Source organism: Symphalangus syndactylus, chromosome 5 (genome assembly GCF_028878055.3).
Source record: "Symphalangus syndactylus isolate Jambi chromosome 5, NHGRI_mSymSyn1-v2.1_pri, whole genome shotgun sequence".
Lineage (NCBI taxonomy): Eukaryota > Metazoa > Chordata > Mammalia > Primates > Hylobatidae > Symphalangus > Symphalangus syndactylus.
The window spans coordinates 31969364-31986220 of NC_072427.2; the positions used below are offsets into that span (position 1 = coordinate 31969364).

The 16857-nt window shown below is 54.1% G+C and overlaps 1 protein-coding gene and 1 long non-coding RNA gene across 3 annotated transcripts in view; one reads left to right on the top strand and one right to left on the bottom strand.

The window, feature by feature from the left end:
- Positions 1 to 16857, bottom strand: part of LOXL1 (lysyl oxidase like 1) — a 25886-nt gene continuing 9029 nt past the window's right edge. Inside the window, exons 1-7 of one of the 2 annotated variants that reach the window (XM_055277834.2) lie at positions 9498 to 9696; positions 9191 to 9299; positions 5603 to 5740; positions 4934 to 5090; positions 4243 to 4338; positions 2555 to 2670; positions 1 to 300 (exon numbers count right to left, since the gene is read on the bottom strand). In XM_055277834.2, the coding sequence (XP_055133809.1) occupies positions 294 to 300; positions 2555 to 2670; positions 4243 to 4338; positions 4934 to 5090; positions 5603 to 5740; positions 9191 to 9299; positions 9498 to 9552 (678 nt within the window). In that variant the 5' untranslated portion in view covers positions 9553 to 9696 and the 3' untranslated portion in view covers positions 1 to 293. Of the gene's footprint in view, positions 301 to 2554; positions 2671 to 4242; positions 4339 to 4933; positions 5091 to 5602; positions 5741 to 9190; positions 9300 to 9497; positions 9697 to 16857 lie in introns of those variants that run through there. The other variant, XM_055277833.2, reaches the window with a different exon arrangement.
- Positions 12737 to 13493, top strand: LOC134736776 (uncharacterized). Its single transcript, XR_010121021.1, has 2 exons — positions 12737 to 12897; positions 13305 to 13493. It is a non-coding gene; the product is annotated as an uncharacterized lncRNA (long non-coding RNA).

Below are 16857 nucleotides of genomic sequence, written 5' to 3' on the forward strand. Positions count from 1 at the left end.
GTAGAAAAACCTTGTTTTATTCAGCCCAGACCTGGGCAATCTAGCTCTGTGGTATGGCCAAAGTATAAAAAATAAAAACCAACAACAAAACAACGCTGTAGAGAAAAGTGAAGTATAAAATGGGGTCTGGCATCCGGAATCCCTGTGGTTTCCATCCACGTTCGCTCCCTGAGGCCGGCAGGGAGGGATGCCCCTGCCTGTGGGTTGGGGGCTGGGCCCCTTGGCGGGAGGCTGCCGGGGGAGCAGGGCCTGCTTTGGAAGGGGAGAGATTGGCCATCTGTCCCTCCCAGAGATCAGGATCTGAGGAAGGAAACACAGTAGGTCAATGAGGGACTGCAAAGTAGGGCCCCCGTGGCTTCCTCAGCTAGGGCTTCCCTCCCACAGCCCAGATCCCTCATGGCAGGGCAGGCATGGGCCTACATTTCCCTCAAGAGAAAGTGCCGACCCCCTCAGCCCAGCTCCAAAAAAAAGGAGGGGTTTGATGGACTCCCACCCACCCAGGGCACAGTCTCAGCACATTCCCCTCCCCATGCCCTAGTCCCAGATTGTTTTCTAGGCCATTAGCAGAGCTGCTACTGTCTGGAAATACTTTCTTGTTTTTTCTAACTCAGTACTGTTTTTTTTTAAGCCTCCTTTTTCCTCCAGAAACACGATGGAAACCCACAGGCGTCAGTCCCGTGGCCTTTCTGGGAACGCTCTGTCCAGCTTCCTGTGCACACTGGCCCAGCCGCCTGCCTGCGGTCAGGGTCACAGAGACTGAGACACTCTAATAAGACCCGGCCTTTCCAAGCACTTATGTAAAGAGCTGTTGGAAGGAAGGGCTTTGGCTCCCCCTGCTGCCCACAGGCCCCCGGGGAGCTGGGAGGGCCGCGCAGGCTGCTTCTCCATCTGCCCTGCCGAGAGCCCTCCTGGCTGCTCCAGGCGCCTGGGACGTGGGATGCTGTTTCTGTTCCCATCCCCCTTTCCCAGCAGCAGGCAGGACTCCCTGCACCCCCACCCCCGAGCCCCCAGCAGCCTCCTTTGTTTCCTGGATACCTCATTCTTTCTTCCTCCTCCTTCCCTAGAATGGCTTCTACCACTTAGGTGACCCCTAGGTCTTGAATGGCTAAGACGGGCCCTGAGGAGCAGGAATGTGCTGGAAACCCAAGCCTGCTAAAGAGCCAAACTGCCAGTGATGGGACAGGAGTTCGTCCTTTCAAACATGCTGTGTGCCCTGGGGAATTCTGATCTCATTCTACTCATGAGGAACCTAATCTCTGCACTGAACTAGAGGCTGCTGTTCCCATTTTTAATATTCATGATGTGGTGGCAGCATGCTGTGAACAGTTAGGTTGATGGTAGCAATCAGGTGTGAGAGGGCTGTCTCTAAATGAGCCTGGCTCTGGTCACAGACTGAGCCCTGACCCTGGCCACATACTGAGCCCTGATCCTGGTCACACACTGAGCCCTGACCCTGGTCACAGATTGAGCACTGAGCCTGGCTACACACTGGGCCCTGACTCTGGTCACAGACTGAGCCCTGACCCTGGTCACACACTGGGCCCTGACCCTGGGTACACACTGAGCCCTGATCCTGGTCACACACTGTGCCCTAACCCTTGGCACACACTGAGCCCTAACCCTTGTCACAGACTGAGCCCTGATCCTGGCCATACACCACACCCTGACCATAGTCATAGGCTTAATCTCTCATACCTGCCATCCATTAATAAGTATATACTTTTAGAGAAAGATACCTCTCTGGGCCTTGAGATCTCTACCACCTTTCTCCCAGATGATGAACTAAAGTTGAAAGCTCTAGGACTAATTTTTTTTTGTTGTTAATGGAAAAGGGTTGCTTTGATCTGGAGTGTGGTGGGGTTTCCTTGTGAGCTTGTAAGCAAGAGGTCCCTCTGCAAAGTACTTCACATGGGGAATCAGGAGAAAGACTGAGGACCCTACCCAGCAGCATGTGCCAAAATCCCGAGCCCAGATTTTAGGGACTTCTTCTACAATGGGGGCCTAGGGACTGAAGATGGCTCCTTTTAACCAGAATCACTTCTAATCTGTGACTGTTTAATCCAGTCCACTTGATAAGGACACTAATGATCACAGCTGCTGTTCACTGTGTGCCACTGTGTGTTGGGCTGTTGAACATGCAGACATCAGGCCTGTAGATCCTCATCCCCAGCCTATGTGGAAATACCTATTTTATAGTTGAGGAAAGTAGCTCAGGGAAGTGACCCAATGTCACAGAGCGAGGAAGCTGTGGAACTGGGACTACAGAGCTCATGGCCTTGCACCAAATGACTCTGCCTTCTGCTGGTTTTCACTTGGGACATCTCAGGGAGCCACACGATGCAGCCCCAGATCAACACCCTACAGCCTGAGCCCCACCGTAAACACTCAGCTTGGGGTTGGCATGGACAAGGCTCTTTTTGACAGGCCCCGCTGCAGCTGCGTTCGGCCACCAAGGTGACCTAAAGTGCAGGTGTCTTAGGTATCTCAGGTGGCCTTGCCTGCTCCCCAGGCAGGAAAGGGACGAGGCCAGGAAGGGTGGTGGGCAAACTCTTACTGGACAATTTTGCAGTTTGTTGTAGAAACGTAGCGACCTGTGTAGTGAATGTTGCATCTCACCACGTTGTTGGTAAAGTCAGACTCCAAAACAATATACTTTGGGTTCACGTGCACCTGAGGAAGAAGAGAAACAGGGAGAAAGGAGGTCTAGTTAGGGGGGGCTGCACCTCAACTGCTCACCAGAGAAGGTGGTAAAGAGGCAGGCAGACAGACAGACAGACAGACAGACAGACAGGTGAGAGAGAGAGGGAGAACAGAGACACACTGCTAGAGAGACACAGAGGGGAAAGAAGAGGCAGCTGGTAATCCAAGAAAACATCATCTGATCCCCCTTATCAGAAGATTGGATGTTTCCCTAGAGCTAGAGCCTGTGCCAGGTGGGCCCTGCATGGGGCATTTGGGGTCAGAGAGGTTGGATCCTGCCCCAGGGAATGCAGTAATGAGGAGCTAAGCAGGGATTCAACACCTGGTCTCCCCAACTCCAAGGCTCAAGGTCGTTCCCTATGCATCCCTGTCTAGGTGACTGATCGAGGGCCTGTCTGATCCCCTGCTCTGGAGCCCCACGTGCCCAACGTTCACTGAGATGATGGCCCGAGTATGATCTGTGCCTTTTGTCTGAAAAGGAGCTGTTGGGATACAACACTTTTAAATGTTGGATTAACTAGGGTAGGGCCAGCTTTATTTGCAGAACATCTACGAACAGATGCAGGGATGCAACTTTCAAATCCTGGTACACTCCCAAAGGGCAGGGACTGTGAACTGTATTGCTTATGTGGTTTGTGGGTCTAGTGCCTAGAACTCAGAGGGGACTTCCTACATGTTGATTGAGTGGATGAATGAGGAAAATAAAAAATATACTGGACAACTCCAGGCCCTGGAGGAGCAAGCGTGGAGCCTGCTGAGGGGCACTCAGGAGGGAACTGCAGAGAACTGCTACTGGATGCATCTCTCCACCTGCTGACTTTCTGCAGGGAAGGCCTCCGCCTGAAACCTGGCTTCACCGCTCTGCCTTTACTGAGCTGCTTTTCTGCTTCTGAGTGGGTCCAGATGAACCGGTGGAATGATCCCTACTCATTTTATACCTGTGTGGAGGAGCCTGAAACATAGCTTCCCCGGGTGGGCCCATGACAACCTGGCCTACACGGATGTACCAGGTCTGGATGTGTGTTGTTAATATGCTTTTCTACTTTTCCCTCAACCAAGGGAAGAGGTGATGGAGTGAGTGTCCATTAGAGCAGGAGGGCTTCAGGCTAAAAGGGGCTTAGTCACAGGAGCCCTTGGCTTTGCAGGGGTTCCTATAAGGAGCTGAGGGCCTCTCATCTGTCTCCCAAATGATACAAAGTCTGCCCTGTCCGAAGACAGGAAGATAGACCACATGGCTCTCCAAGTCTTCCTTGCCCTCTCTGGTCCTCTGTCACTTAGGGAGACAGTATCACCACTGCCTCTAGCATTACCACAGCTGGGGCAAAGGTTCCCTGGGTTCTTTATGGAACGAGAGGCTATGTCAGCCTGAGACCTAAACCTTCGGCTGGGAAGCCTAAACCTCAAGTGATGCCTCAGAGGCTGCCTCTGCTCGGCAGCTGGGGAGAAGGGAACAGGCCCAGAGGCTGAAGCTTCTTTCAGGAACGGGGGGACACTGGACATGAACATCGGGTTGGAGCGAAAGCCCCAGACCCAGAGGCCCACCTTGAGGATGTAGTTCCCAGGCTGCACGTCGGTTATGTCGATCCACTGGCAGTCGATGTCCGCGTTGTAGGTGTCATAGCAGCCTGGGCTCAGGCCCTGGGAAAGGGACAAGAGGAGCAGCTGTGATGCTGCTTGTTTCCCAGAGCCACCCCACGCCCACTTTCAGGAGTTTCAGGCCCACCTTCCCCTCAGTTTCTCCCCTGACCCTGGCCCAGGGCAACTGCTCAGGGTGGGTCCACCCCTTCCTAAAGCCACTGGCTAGATGGACCAGAGGAAAGACAGAGATATCTAATAGCCAGGTGGGAGGGACGAGATGGATGGCAGAATGGATAAAAAGAGACAGGACAGATGGACAGTTTGTGGATATTTAGGTTGGCTGATGGAAAGAGGGATATGGGTGGGTGAACAGGCCAATAGGACGTGTTGCTCTCCAGACTGTTGCAATGTTTCCTTCTCTCCATGAGCAGATCACCTGGAATAACATGGAAAAGGGGCTTGGGCAGGGAGGGAACAGTCCCTGCAGGGCACTGTGGCAGCCTGAGGACTGGTGAGAAGACCTTCACTGTGAGCAGAGCTGAGTGGCCAGAAGCCTTGGTACTAGCCGGGCCTCAGCTGGCCTCAGCGGGCCTCGCTCTTTGCCTCCCCAGCTCCTCATCCTCCCATGCCCCAAACCCCATCTCTCCAGCCCAACCTGGGTATGAGAGGTGCATGCATAGCGCTTGAGGTTGCCGAAGTCACAGGTGCTGTCCTCCAGGCAGAAACTGGCCTTGTGGCCCTCAGCCACCTTCTTGCCTGTGGCTGCATCCAGTAGGTCGTAGTGGCTGAACTCATCCATGCTGTGGTAATGTCTAGGGGCAGAGGAGAGAAGGAGAAAGAAGAGGGCCTAGTCTTCCCCGGGCCTCTCATACTGTCCCCACCCTGAGATGGGCTCAGGTGACTCTGCTGTGGTGCAGCCTCCTGGCCGGTCTAGGCTCTCCTGTCCCCTGAGTACTGCGGGGTGGCCCTTCTGTGCTCCCCACCTAGCTGGGTCACTCCAGGACAGCACATGCTCTAGACCCCTCACTTCCTTTTTGGGCTCCCACCTGTAATGGCCTCATTGGGCAATGCCCTGTATTCTAGACATTTCCAACCCTTATTGAGACCAATCCTTCTGTATCCATCTTCCAGCCTAGCTTTGGCAAAGGCTTCTCTGAGAAACACTTGCCCCAGTGAAAAGAGTTGGCAGATAACACCTCCCCAGGCCCTCTAATCCAGTATCTGTGTCTCCCAGAGTGCTCGTGGTGGGAGGGGAGCTCAGGCACCAAGGTCCCTGGCCCAGAGGAGAAGTGGAAGAGGACGGGCCCAGCCCCTCCCCACTCACTGGTGGCAGCTGTGCCACTCCCAGGTGTGCCGTGGCCGGTTGGGGAGGAAGTCCGCTGTGCCCTGGTTCTTCACGCGCTGGGGGAAGCGCAGCAGCACCCGCATGTCGTAGTCAGTGGCCTCAGGGGCATAGGCTGTGCTGCAGGGACGGCGGGGGAGATGAGGGGGGGTTGGGGCACAGTGACACCAGAACCCAGCATGGGCCCCCGCAGCTCCACCCCCAGCCCTTGGCCACTGGTTCTGCAGCCCCAGTCCTTGTCCCTGAAAATCTTCTCCTCTGCCTCCTCGAACTGTGGTGGAGGCTCAGGCCTCTTCCTCTGTCTTCTGACCCCGTGAAATCCTGGCTGTCCCCTCCTTTCTGGCCTCCACCATGTGGCCGCCAGCTGCCAACAGCATCTTTCTAAAGCAGTACCAGGCATGGCAGTGTCCCTGATACCTGCAGGTGACTCAGCTGGGGTTAGCCCCTGGGTGCAGGAGCACATAGCAATCTTTGAAGGGCCATTGAAAAACAGCCCTATTGGGGGGGCCAGGCACTCTGGCTCATGCCTGTAACTACAGAGCTTTGGGAGGTCGAGGCAGGAGGATCACTTGAGGCCGATAGTTTGAGACCAGCCTGGGCAACATAGTGAGAAATTAAAATTTAAAAAATTAATTTAATTAAAGAAATTTTTTAAAAATAAAAAAATTAGCCAGGTAAGGTGGCTTATGCTTGTAGTGCCAGCTACTTGGAGACTGATCCCTTGAGTCCAGGAGTTTGAGGCTGCAATGAGCTATAACTGTGCTGCTGCACGCCAGTCTGGGCAACAGAGTGAGACCCCTTTTCTAAAAAAAAGAAAAAAAAAGTCCTATCCAGGAGATTCTGATAAGTCTTCCCTCCTCCAGACAGAGCCCTAATTGTTGACCAAAGTATGCCATGTCTTGGGTGTGGGCCTGAAAAACAGACTTGAAGTCCTCTGGTCAAAGCCTCTTCACTTTTCTAGTCCCATCTGCCCTTCCACTCCCCCACACACCCTGGGTTCCTGCTTCAGAGCCTATTTTCCAAACAGGCTGAACTTTTTCCCTGACCCATACTTTTGCCCATGCTGTTTGCTTGACTCAGAATTCCAAAACTCACCCAGTCTCCTAGGGTCAACTCAAAAGTCCCCTCCTCCAGGAAGTCTGCCCTGATTGCTCTACATAGAGGATCTGGATTGCCTGTGAGCTCTAACAGCACTGACTGTGGCACAGCCCGATACCACCTACATCTTGCACTGGGTCCAGACCACCTCTCCCTGATTGCATGGCTTCAGGCTGGCAACCTGCCCTTTTCCATTCAGGGAACGTGGGTCTGGTATGAATTGCCTGCTCGCAATTCACCTGCTGACTCCAGATTTCCAACTGAGACAGGCCTTGTGACAAAAGGAAAAGGGTGGAAAGAGGAACGAGGGGCTGCAGTGAGGGGAGACACACACACATGCACACATACACACACATGCACACACATCTGTGGTAGGAACAGGAAGGGGTGGCTGAAGGCCCCTCCCCTCTTTAGCTGACGGCTGGCAGCTAACTGTTGGCCTCAGGGGCTCTTCCCTGGCACTCATTAAGGTCCGGTCCTAAGTCCAGAGGGGAGCGGTGGCCAGTCGTAGGGATTAGCGCTCTCTTTGAGAGAATGTCTGGACAACAGGCGGCTCAGACTGTCTGCCAGGATGAAAGGCCCTCAGCCTTGTCTGGGGGAGGCTTGGAATCTGTCTGTGTCTGGGTTGAAACAAAACATCCTCCTTCCCTCTGTTCAATTAAATCCTGCCCTTCTGTTAGGCTCAGCACACCGTGGGAAACCATAAGGGTCTAGGTTCTAGGCCCAGCTTGGCCACAAACTGGCGGTGAGACTTGGAACGGGTCCCTTTCCTTCTCTGGGTTCTGCCTGCAGCATGTGAACTGGCACCAGCCCGCGGCCCATACTTGAAATGATCTCAGAGGGCCCTTCTGCCCCAGGGCTCCAGTTTTGCAGGGTTCTCCAGGTCTGAACTCCCATGCCCACCTCCTCTGAGGCCTCAGCCCTTGCTGACCCCTCCCTCCTCTGACCTCCAGCAGCCCTGGCCTGTGAACCAGTCCTTCTGGCTCTTGTCCCACTCGTGTCTTGGTTCTGTCACTGGGGTACAGGTGAGGGCTGTTCTCTCCAGCTGTACCAGGAGACCCTCCAGGACAGAGGACAGGCTGCCTCCTCTCCCCACCTGGGAGCGCAGGTCCGGGCACTCAGGATCCTTCATGAAGAGGCAGTGATATTAATAGTTTGACTTTGACTAATTCTCTTAAGACTGGAAGGGCTGTCATGGAGGCTGTAAGTTCCTCATTGCTGGAGGAATTCCAGCAGGACCATTATGCTGTCTTCCCCAGGACAACTGAAACAAGACAAGAACTGCCCAGACAGGCTGGCTGAGTGGTACTCAGCCTGAGGTCCCTGGACCAGGGGCAGTTCCCACACTGATGCCAGACTGGGATGGGATCGGGAACTTGCACCAGAATGTACATCGACAACATTACCAATCACTCTGCTTAGTTCAGTGGACACTTTTTCTTTTTTTAAGCAAGACTTTCTCAATGAAGGAGTGAGTTGAGTTACATTCTGGTTCAAGTTCTTTATCTTGTTACAGACAGATAAGGGTTTATGATCAGCTACTTATAGTGGCAGTGAACCAGAAGTTCTAGAAATGAGAAAATGTTGAGATTCTGAAGAGTTTCCTAGATAGTAAAAAGTCAAACTAAACAGAGAGTTCAAATGTCCAAAAAGCAGGTAATTAAGAAAAATAGGTGCTTTCAACATAGAGGGATATTAACAAAAGAAGCAGATAACATAATCTTAACTAATTATTTTAGCCCAGGGAGGTATCCCCAAAGCACCTATGTTCCAGCAGAGTATGAACTGCTTATAAATTAGAAGCAAACACTGCGAGAGGCAGGATCACCCATGAATAATGGCAAGCCAGCTGTGCTCACCTTCTGGGTTCATGGAAACTGGTCTCCTTCCCCTCTTTCCAGTGCAACATATAACTGAAGCTTCTTTGTCCCCCGGGCTCACTGCCCCTGCTGTGACTAGGCAGAGGCAGCCTGGGCCAGCCAAAGCCACAACTGTCCTCTGTGGACATGGCTCCATAGTCCTGGGCTCTATCCTGCAGGTACATCCACCCAGTAGGACTTCCCTGGGTCCCTGTATGACCACTGGAAGCCTGGGCTCCCAAGAGGAACCTTCTCATTAAACAGCTCAGATCCAAAAGGTTTGAGTTCCTTTCATTGCTCCTCAGTTTCCTGAGGGGGCAACCCATGCCTTCAGGGCTCATATAAAGATGAAGCGCCACAGTAAAGGTGAAGTTCCTTGTATAGTGAGGTATAGTATACAGAAATGCTGGGCCCCCGCTTGCTCCCCTCCCCTCCTGACTCCCTCGGGGCAGGCAAGGCTCACTGATGAAAAGGTCAGGGTCCTGGGAGGCTGGGGCACTTGGCCAGGGTCATCAGCTTGTAGACAGCCTAGCTGGCAGCCACAGCTAGGCTGGGTTCTGGGTGACTCCCGGGGACTATCCCAACACTCTACACTTCTGCCTCAGCTCCTTACCTGGCCAGACACTTCTCCTCCGCAGCACAGCGCAGGGAGTACAGGTGGGCTCTCTGCACATAAGTGGATGCTTGCACATAGTTGGGGTCTGGGACCAAGTCAGGGAGACCTGGAGTGGGCAGTGGGAGAGAGGGGGGAGGGAGGAAGAGCATGACATTGAGAGCGTCAGGTTGGCTACTGCTAATGCCCAGGGACCTCCTCACACCCCAAACATCCTCTCATACCACAAAACCCTTTGCCATTCTCCTTGGGCATTGGGTCCTGGGTTCAGGTGTGGAGTCAGGGAAGTCAGGCAGCAAGAGCTTACATCTCGAGCTCTGTGGTGTGGGAACTGCTAAGACTTCCTGGAAAAGCTTGGACATGAAAAAGATCTGGGAGATGGGGCAGGATTTAGAGAACTAGAGAGCAGGAAAGGGTGTCCTCGGCAGGGGGAGCAGCAGGAACAAAGGCCTGGAGGCAGGAATGAGTGAACCACGTAATTTCCTGACAGAGGCACTCCCTCAAGTCCTTACTCCCCAGGCCTCTGGACAGCAGCTCCCAGACACCCTCTGTTCCTCTCATCCCTGCAGTCAGCATTCTTTGTGAACCACCAAGAGAGCCCTGGGCTTCTGGCCTGGAGTGCGTCCCTAAAGGTTCATGGGCAGAGCCAGGTGGATGCAGGCTGGCAGGAGTCAGGGTGGGCAGGAAGGGATGGGCTAGAAGGAAAATACTTCCCCAGAGCAGGCTGCTGACAGGGCAGGATTCTCAGCCTGGGCACCCAGCCCGACCTTCTCAGGATTCCTTTCGGCCTGGCGCAGCCACTCCTCCCTGTACCCCCGCCCCCCATCACCTGCCACCACTTCCTGCCATCAGCCCCCTAGACCTGACCACACCCTCCTCTGTCTGCAACCTCTGGCCACCAACCTGAGGGAGGCCCTGGCTCCCTCCCCTGCAAGGCCTGGGGTCAAGCGCCCAAGGGAAGTCTGGAGGCTGCCCCCGTCCTTGTGGTCCCTTGTTCCCCAGGATGTGCCAGAGCCCGGGGACTGTCCACCCTGTTCCTGCTCCTCCATGTTCCTCCCTGGGCATGCATTAGTCTGAGCAGGAGTTACTAGGAATAAGCAGAAACCAAACTTAGGTGTCCAGACTCCATCCTGCATTGGAATGAAGAAGGAATATCTTAATGTTGGAGTGATGGGGTGTGGGCTGGGGTGGGTGCGGGCAGGGGTAGGTGTGGGCAGGGGGGACTCCAGGGCCCTGGGCTCTATCCCAGCCCAGCCACTGATTTAAAGGGGAGTGGTCCTGGGGCCTCTAATTCCCTCTCCTCTCTGGCCTCAGGGATTCTGTCAGGTAAGTGATAAGATGAGGCTGTAAGTTCCTCTTAGTTTCTTTGAAGTGCTCTGCTCTTGAGGGATTCAGGAAGGGTGAGAGCAGGCAAGGTGGGAGGACTTGAGTCCCATGGAGGGATTTCCCACCCCTTTCCTGCTGCCAAGACCCTCTCATCAGCTTTTAGGTCTGGAAGATGAGGCCAAGGAAGGGAAGGCTGGCTTTTAAGCCATCGGCAGAAGTGTCTGCCTGCATGTCCCCCACCCCACACCACCCTGAGTTCCCAGACCCTAGCTTTGCTCTCCCTGGGGCCTGGGCCTCATGGGGGAGCCTGGTCCAGGCTGCCAGGGTGATCTCACCTACTTGGAATGATGAGGAAGCTTGGAGTGCAAGGGTGGGTGAGGATGAGGTGGCTCCTGGCTGGTGGGGGACTTCTTGGCCAGCCTAGGCCGTGTTACTTGAGCCCCTAGGAATGTTTGCAGTCATTTCCCAAGGGACCCATAGGCCCTCAAGCCAGCTGGGAGCTGGTTCTCACTCTCTGGACCCTGGAAGCCTCTGGGGGAGGGGTGAGGATGAGAGGGATGGGCCCCTTCCCCATCACCCAGTGCCTTTCCTTCAGCAGCTTATAGGGTGGGGTAGCTGGGCCTTAAGACTCAAGAGATCCAGCATTTGACATCAGACAGCTTGCTGCCCCCACCCCAGGCCCAGTTTCAAGAAATACTGCACAGATGGCTCCACAAAGCTTTTCTGGCCTGACCCTTCCTATCTAGGCTATTTCATGAGCTGGCTATGCAACCCAGGGAAGTTGGAGGAGCGGGGAGGAAGAGGCCAGGTGGGGCCGGTGAGGGCCAATGCTGTTCCTGGCCTCTCCCAGCCTTGACTATGTACACACGCTGAGCCCTGTGCCTGATCACAGTCTGCACCTGATCACAGTCTGCACCCTGACCTTGGTCACAGACTGACCTCTGACCCTGGTCACATTAAGTGCTGACCTTGGTCACACACTGAACCCTGGCCCTGGGCACACCCTGAGGCTTGACCCTGATCACACACCAAGCCCTGTTCCTGATCTCAGTCTGAGTCCTGACACTGGTCACATACCGAGCCCTGATCCTGGTCACAGACCGAGGTCTGATGCCTATCAGCAATTCTGAATCTCAGTCTCATTTCTGTTTGTCCCCTGATGATGGACTAAAGCTCTTCAGCTAAAGAAAAAAAAGGAATTGCTGTGATATCATCAAGCCTTTCTGATTAAAACTGAGTGGGGTAGGGTTATAAGTGCCAGAGTTATGGAGGAGGGGCATCTGTAGAGTACTGCATGTGGAGAACTGGAAGAGAGGCTGAGGACAAACAGCTTGGGGCTGCTGGTCACAATCTGAGCCTTGACCCTTGCCACAGATGATCATCTTCTTCCTCTTATTGTTGAGGAATCTCAGGCTCAGGCAGGGGCCTCTTGTTGCGGGAAGTCTCCCCTAATTGCAATGATATCTCAGACTGCACACAATTCTCCTCTCACTACCCCATCTGTATTAGATCTACACTTAGATTTCATCATACTAACCTGTGTGTGTCTCCTCCGCTCCAGACGACATTCTATGGGCAGGGCCTGAGTCCTACTCGCCCTCAGTGGAGCAACTTTTGTTTTGGGAGTGACTAACTGGTCCAAAGCCCCTCAGGCTCTGTCAGGAGAGCCTCTTTAATGACTGTTCTAGGCACCCCAAAGTGTTTTCCATGTCCTGCCCCCAAGACACCAAGGCACATAATGTCTTTGGAAGCACCAGAGGAAACTGAGGCTCAGGCCCATAAATCTGCACAGGGTCACACAGGGAGCTGGGGTACCCCAGGAGGAGATCCTAGGTCTCCTTGCCCTCCCAGGACTCCTCCTGTCACTCTTTTTATAAAAATAAACTTTTTGAGCCATAATCTATACACAGTGAAATGCACAGATTTTAGGTGTGCAGTTTGATAAGTTCTAACAAATGTACAAAGCCATGTGGCTTCCACCACAATCAAGCTGTGGATTGTTTCCATCACCCTCTGGCCCCTTCCCTGTAAGTCCTCTCCCCACCTCCGCCACCCCAGGCAACCACTGCTCTGCTTCTAATCACTGTAGATTAGTTATGCCTTTTCTAGAACTTAAATGGAATCACTCTTACCATTATTTTGTAATTTTCTTTGTTCTACATCTCTAACCATCATCAGGGCCTCCTGTGACTCCTCCAACGGCCCCCTCTCTGTGCTCCACCTCTGTCACACCCTCATGGCCGTGGGAGTGACACAAGAGGCAGCAGCTCGGGGAAGCTGATGGAAAGGAGCAGCCTCAGGAGTTCAGGCTGGGCCCTCCCGCCTCACCCTCAGGATCCTTGCCGAAGTCCCAGGGAATAGCAGACCCCCTCCTACAGCTGGTATGTTTTTCCAGGAAGGAACAATGCCTCCTTCTCTGGGCAGCTCTCCCAGGGGACATTTCGTCAGCAGCCAGGCCTGCAGGCTTGGGCTCTTGGCCCCTCTGCAGGGCTTGGGGCTGGGGGATTACGTGATGTTGGAAGGGGATAAAGAAGGGTTGATTGAGTTGGGGGCTGGTGGACACGATCAGTGTAGAAGTAGGGAGGCTGGTCTGCAACTTTTGGCTTGTAGGGTACCACAGGCCCTCCAAGCAGAGTGGCCAATGTTGGGTGAAGTCCAGTTACTATCAGACTGTGTGATCAGCCCTCACCTCAAAAAGTATGCATTTTAAAGGAAGATCCTGGACCTGGTGAAGGTACATATCCAGCTCCCCATGCCACCTCCACCTTTTCTTTTTTCTTTGAGACAGGGTCTTGCTCTGTTGTCGAGGCTGGAATGCAGTGGCGTGAACATGGCTAACTGCAGTCTTGATCTCCTGGGCTCAAGTGATTCTCCTGCCTCAGCCTCCCAAAGTCCTGGGATTGCAGGCGTGAACCACCGCACCCAGCCAAATGAGGTCTTTTTGCTTACTCCAAATACAGGCGAAACCATCAGCCCAGGCTGGAGGGCAGTGGTGTGATCTCGGCTCACTGCAACATCCGCTTCCTGAGTTCAAGCGATCCTTCCATCTCAGCTTCCCAAGTAGCTAGGACCACAGGCGCATGCCACCATGCCTGGCTAATTTTTGTATTTTCAGTAGAGACAGGGTTTCACCATGTTGGCCAGGCTGGTCTCGAACTCTTGACCTCAGGTGATCTGCCCACCTCAGCCTCCCAAAGTGCTGAGGTTATGGCGTGAGCCACCGCGCCCAGTCCATGTAAACTTTTAAGGTCTATCTAGTTCACTGCCTGTCACTGCTACATAGGATTCCACGATGTGCATCGTCTATGTCCCTTCTAGCCAGCCTCCTGTTCTATCTAACTAGATAGATAGATAGATAGATAGATAGATAGATAGATAGATAGATAGATAGATATGGAGTCTAGCTCTGTTGCCCAGGCTGGAGTGCAATGGCGCCATCTTAGCTCACTGCAAACTCCATTTCCCGGGTTCAAGCAATTCTCCTGCCTCAGCCTCCCAAGTAGCTGGGATTACAGGTGTGTGCCGCCTGGCTAAATTTTGTATTTTTAGTAGAGATGGGGTTTCACCATGTTGGCCAGGCTGGTCTCGAACTCCTGACCTCAAGTGTTCCACCCACCTTGGCCTCCCAAAGTGCTGGGATTACAGGTGTGAGTGACCGTGCCCGGCCAGCCTCCTGTTTTAGACCTTCAGGTCGCCTCTAACTCCCTGCTCCACAAACACGCTACAGTGAATGGCTGTACATGCTCCTCCTGGGCCTGGTGAAGATACACAGCCAGCTCCCTGGGTCACCTACAGCCCCGCTCAGTCTTCTCCCAAGCCCCCAGCACCACTGGTGGGGGGTAGGCTGGGGCGGGTCTCACCACCCAAAGACTAGGTGGGTGGGCTTGCTCAGACTACCCAGGGAAACCCTGGCCACCATCAATTTCTTGCTCCCAGGAGGGAGACAGGAGCCTGGGATCTTGCCCTACTGTGTCACAGGCCTTCTGTGTGGCCTTGGGTTGACCCAGCCCCACTTCAGGCTTCATGGCCTCCATTCTTCCACTTCTAATTGTCCTCCACCTGAGGCCCTGTGCTGGCCTCTGTGGGCATTCTTCCTCAGATGCAGGCTGCACAGAGCCTGGGCCAGGATGGCAGGGATGCTGAGTCACGAGGCGGCGAAGACCCTTGAGATGGCCAAAGCCAGGATGCTCGGCTGGGGAGGAGCTGGGTGCGAGGGAATAGGGTCCCAGGGCCATTCATTCCACAGGGAGATAGCCAGCCACTGGTGTGGGGTAAGCCTTTTAGCGATAGCAGCCCCTTCAAACCTCCAGGACAGTGAAGACACGGAGCCGAGAAGACAGAACCAATGTTCTATATCCTGGATCCGCCCCAGAGCTTTCTCTGTGGGAGTGTGCAGGGGCACACAGTAGGAGGAACCTGTCACACTGACTCTTGGGGCCCGTGTGCTCGGGACAAGCCCGCCCTGTCCTCCTGCTCAACGCTGGGTCTGGAGCTGCTGACGGCTCCCGTGCCAGCCCTCAGGAACTGGAGGACAAAGACCATCTGCCCCTTCCCTGGTGGGATGCAGCTGGGGCCTTCTCAGGGGGGAGGCTCCAGAGGCCAGTTCACTGTCTTGTCCAGTCTCCCCAGTCCCCTTTCTGAGGCTCACTTTCCCCATCTGGATGATGAGGGAGACTGAACTAGCTGGCCCTTGAACACAGGTTGGATAGATCGATAAACACTTGGAGATTAAAATACTTTTTAGGAGCTGTTCAGTTCATTCCCCAGCTTTGGGCAAGAGCCCGAGCCCTCTCACAACCCCTACAGACGATACTTTAGCAGTCAGGAAATTCTCCCACCGTCTGACCTAAATCCTTCCTGCTTCATTAGAAATCTGTTCCCTCCTGCCCAGTGGTTCCTGGAGGCTGCCTGGCGCTGAGGGCCCTGTGGATGCCTTCCCATTGCTCGTCCACACCTCACCTGTTTCCCTCTTGGCTTCCTCTTTTTTGTGGGTTCAGTAAACCTTGTCTCTGAAATCTTTCCTCTCCAAGCCTCCTCCTCATGAGGGGCAAATGATGGAAAGTGGAATGCAAAAGAGCCCTAATCTCTTGAGCCCAGGGCTGGAGGATAAACAAAGTCCAGCAGGAACTGGTCAGTTGCTTGTGAAATATGTGCTGAGCGGGATGTTTTGGCTAGCGCAGCCAGACTCCAGAGGAGCCCCTAGGTGGTGGAGAAGCAGAAAGCTCTGCAGAGCAGGGCCTTGAATAAAGATGAGCCAGAGAGGCCTCCAGGGCGGGAGCTGGCTGCCTGATTCCCTAGGAAATGATTATCTCATAATCAGGAAATTAACTTGTCAGCACTGGCCTGGCTGTGCCACACCTGCTTGGTGAGCAGGCAGACAAGGTGGCTGCAGATTCCACTTTGCCCCATAATGAAGTTGTAATCCAGCTCAAACCTTAGAGCTAGGACAGCCATCAAGCCAGGCCCAGAGTCTTCAATGGCTCCCCATTGCCCACAGAATCAAGCCCAGAAGTCTCGGAGTGGCAGCTAAAGCCGTCTGTGGTTTGACCTTACCTAGACTTCCAGAACTCTTTTTTTTTTTTTTTTTTTTTTTGAGATGGAGTCTCGCTCTGTCACCCAGGCTGGAGTGCAGTGGCGCGATCTCGGCTCACTGCAAACTCCGCCTCCCGGGTTCACGCCATTCCTCAGCCTCTCCAAGTAGCTGGGACTACAGGCGCCTGCCACCACGCCCGGCTAATTTTTTGTATTTTTAGTAGAGACGGGGTTTCACCGTCGTCTCCTAAGGATCAGTAGGCAGGTCTCTAGCAGCATACCCCAACCTTTTCTACCCCCTGACCCCATGGTGCCCTTGTCCTGGAATTCCCAGCTATGCATGTGCATGCACAAACAGGCGCGCACACACACACACACCAGCTCTACCTATGCAGGGGCACACAGTCTTTAGCTCCAAAGCCCACCCTGTCAGTCCTGACCACCCCTCCACCACCACCCTGCACCCTTTTACAGCACTCGCCTGTCCACCCCACCAATGGGGAGAGACAGTTAGCAGCAGAAGGGCTTGACTCACAGAAGGGATTTGTAAGTGTGTGCTTGATTGCACCAGCTGCCCAGGAAGCAGGTTGGGCTGAGGGGGAGGCAGACGATGCTAACCAATGGGGAGGTCAGCTCCCTGCTCAGAGGCCAAGCTTCTGCTGCCTCTCTGCACACCTAATGCACATTTCTTCTCAGCGTGAACCCAACCCCTGCCCCTGAGCCCTCTCTGCCCTTGCAGGCCCTGCCTGGTGCCCCCTACCCCACCTCTAGAAGCTTCCCCTGATGCTTCAGTCACTCCAGGGGTTCCC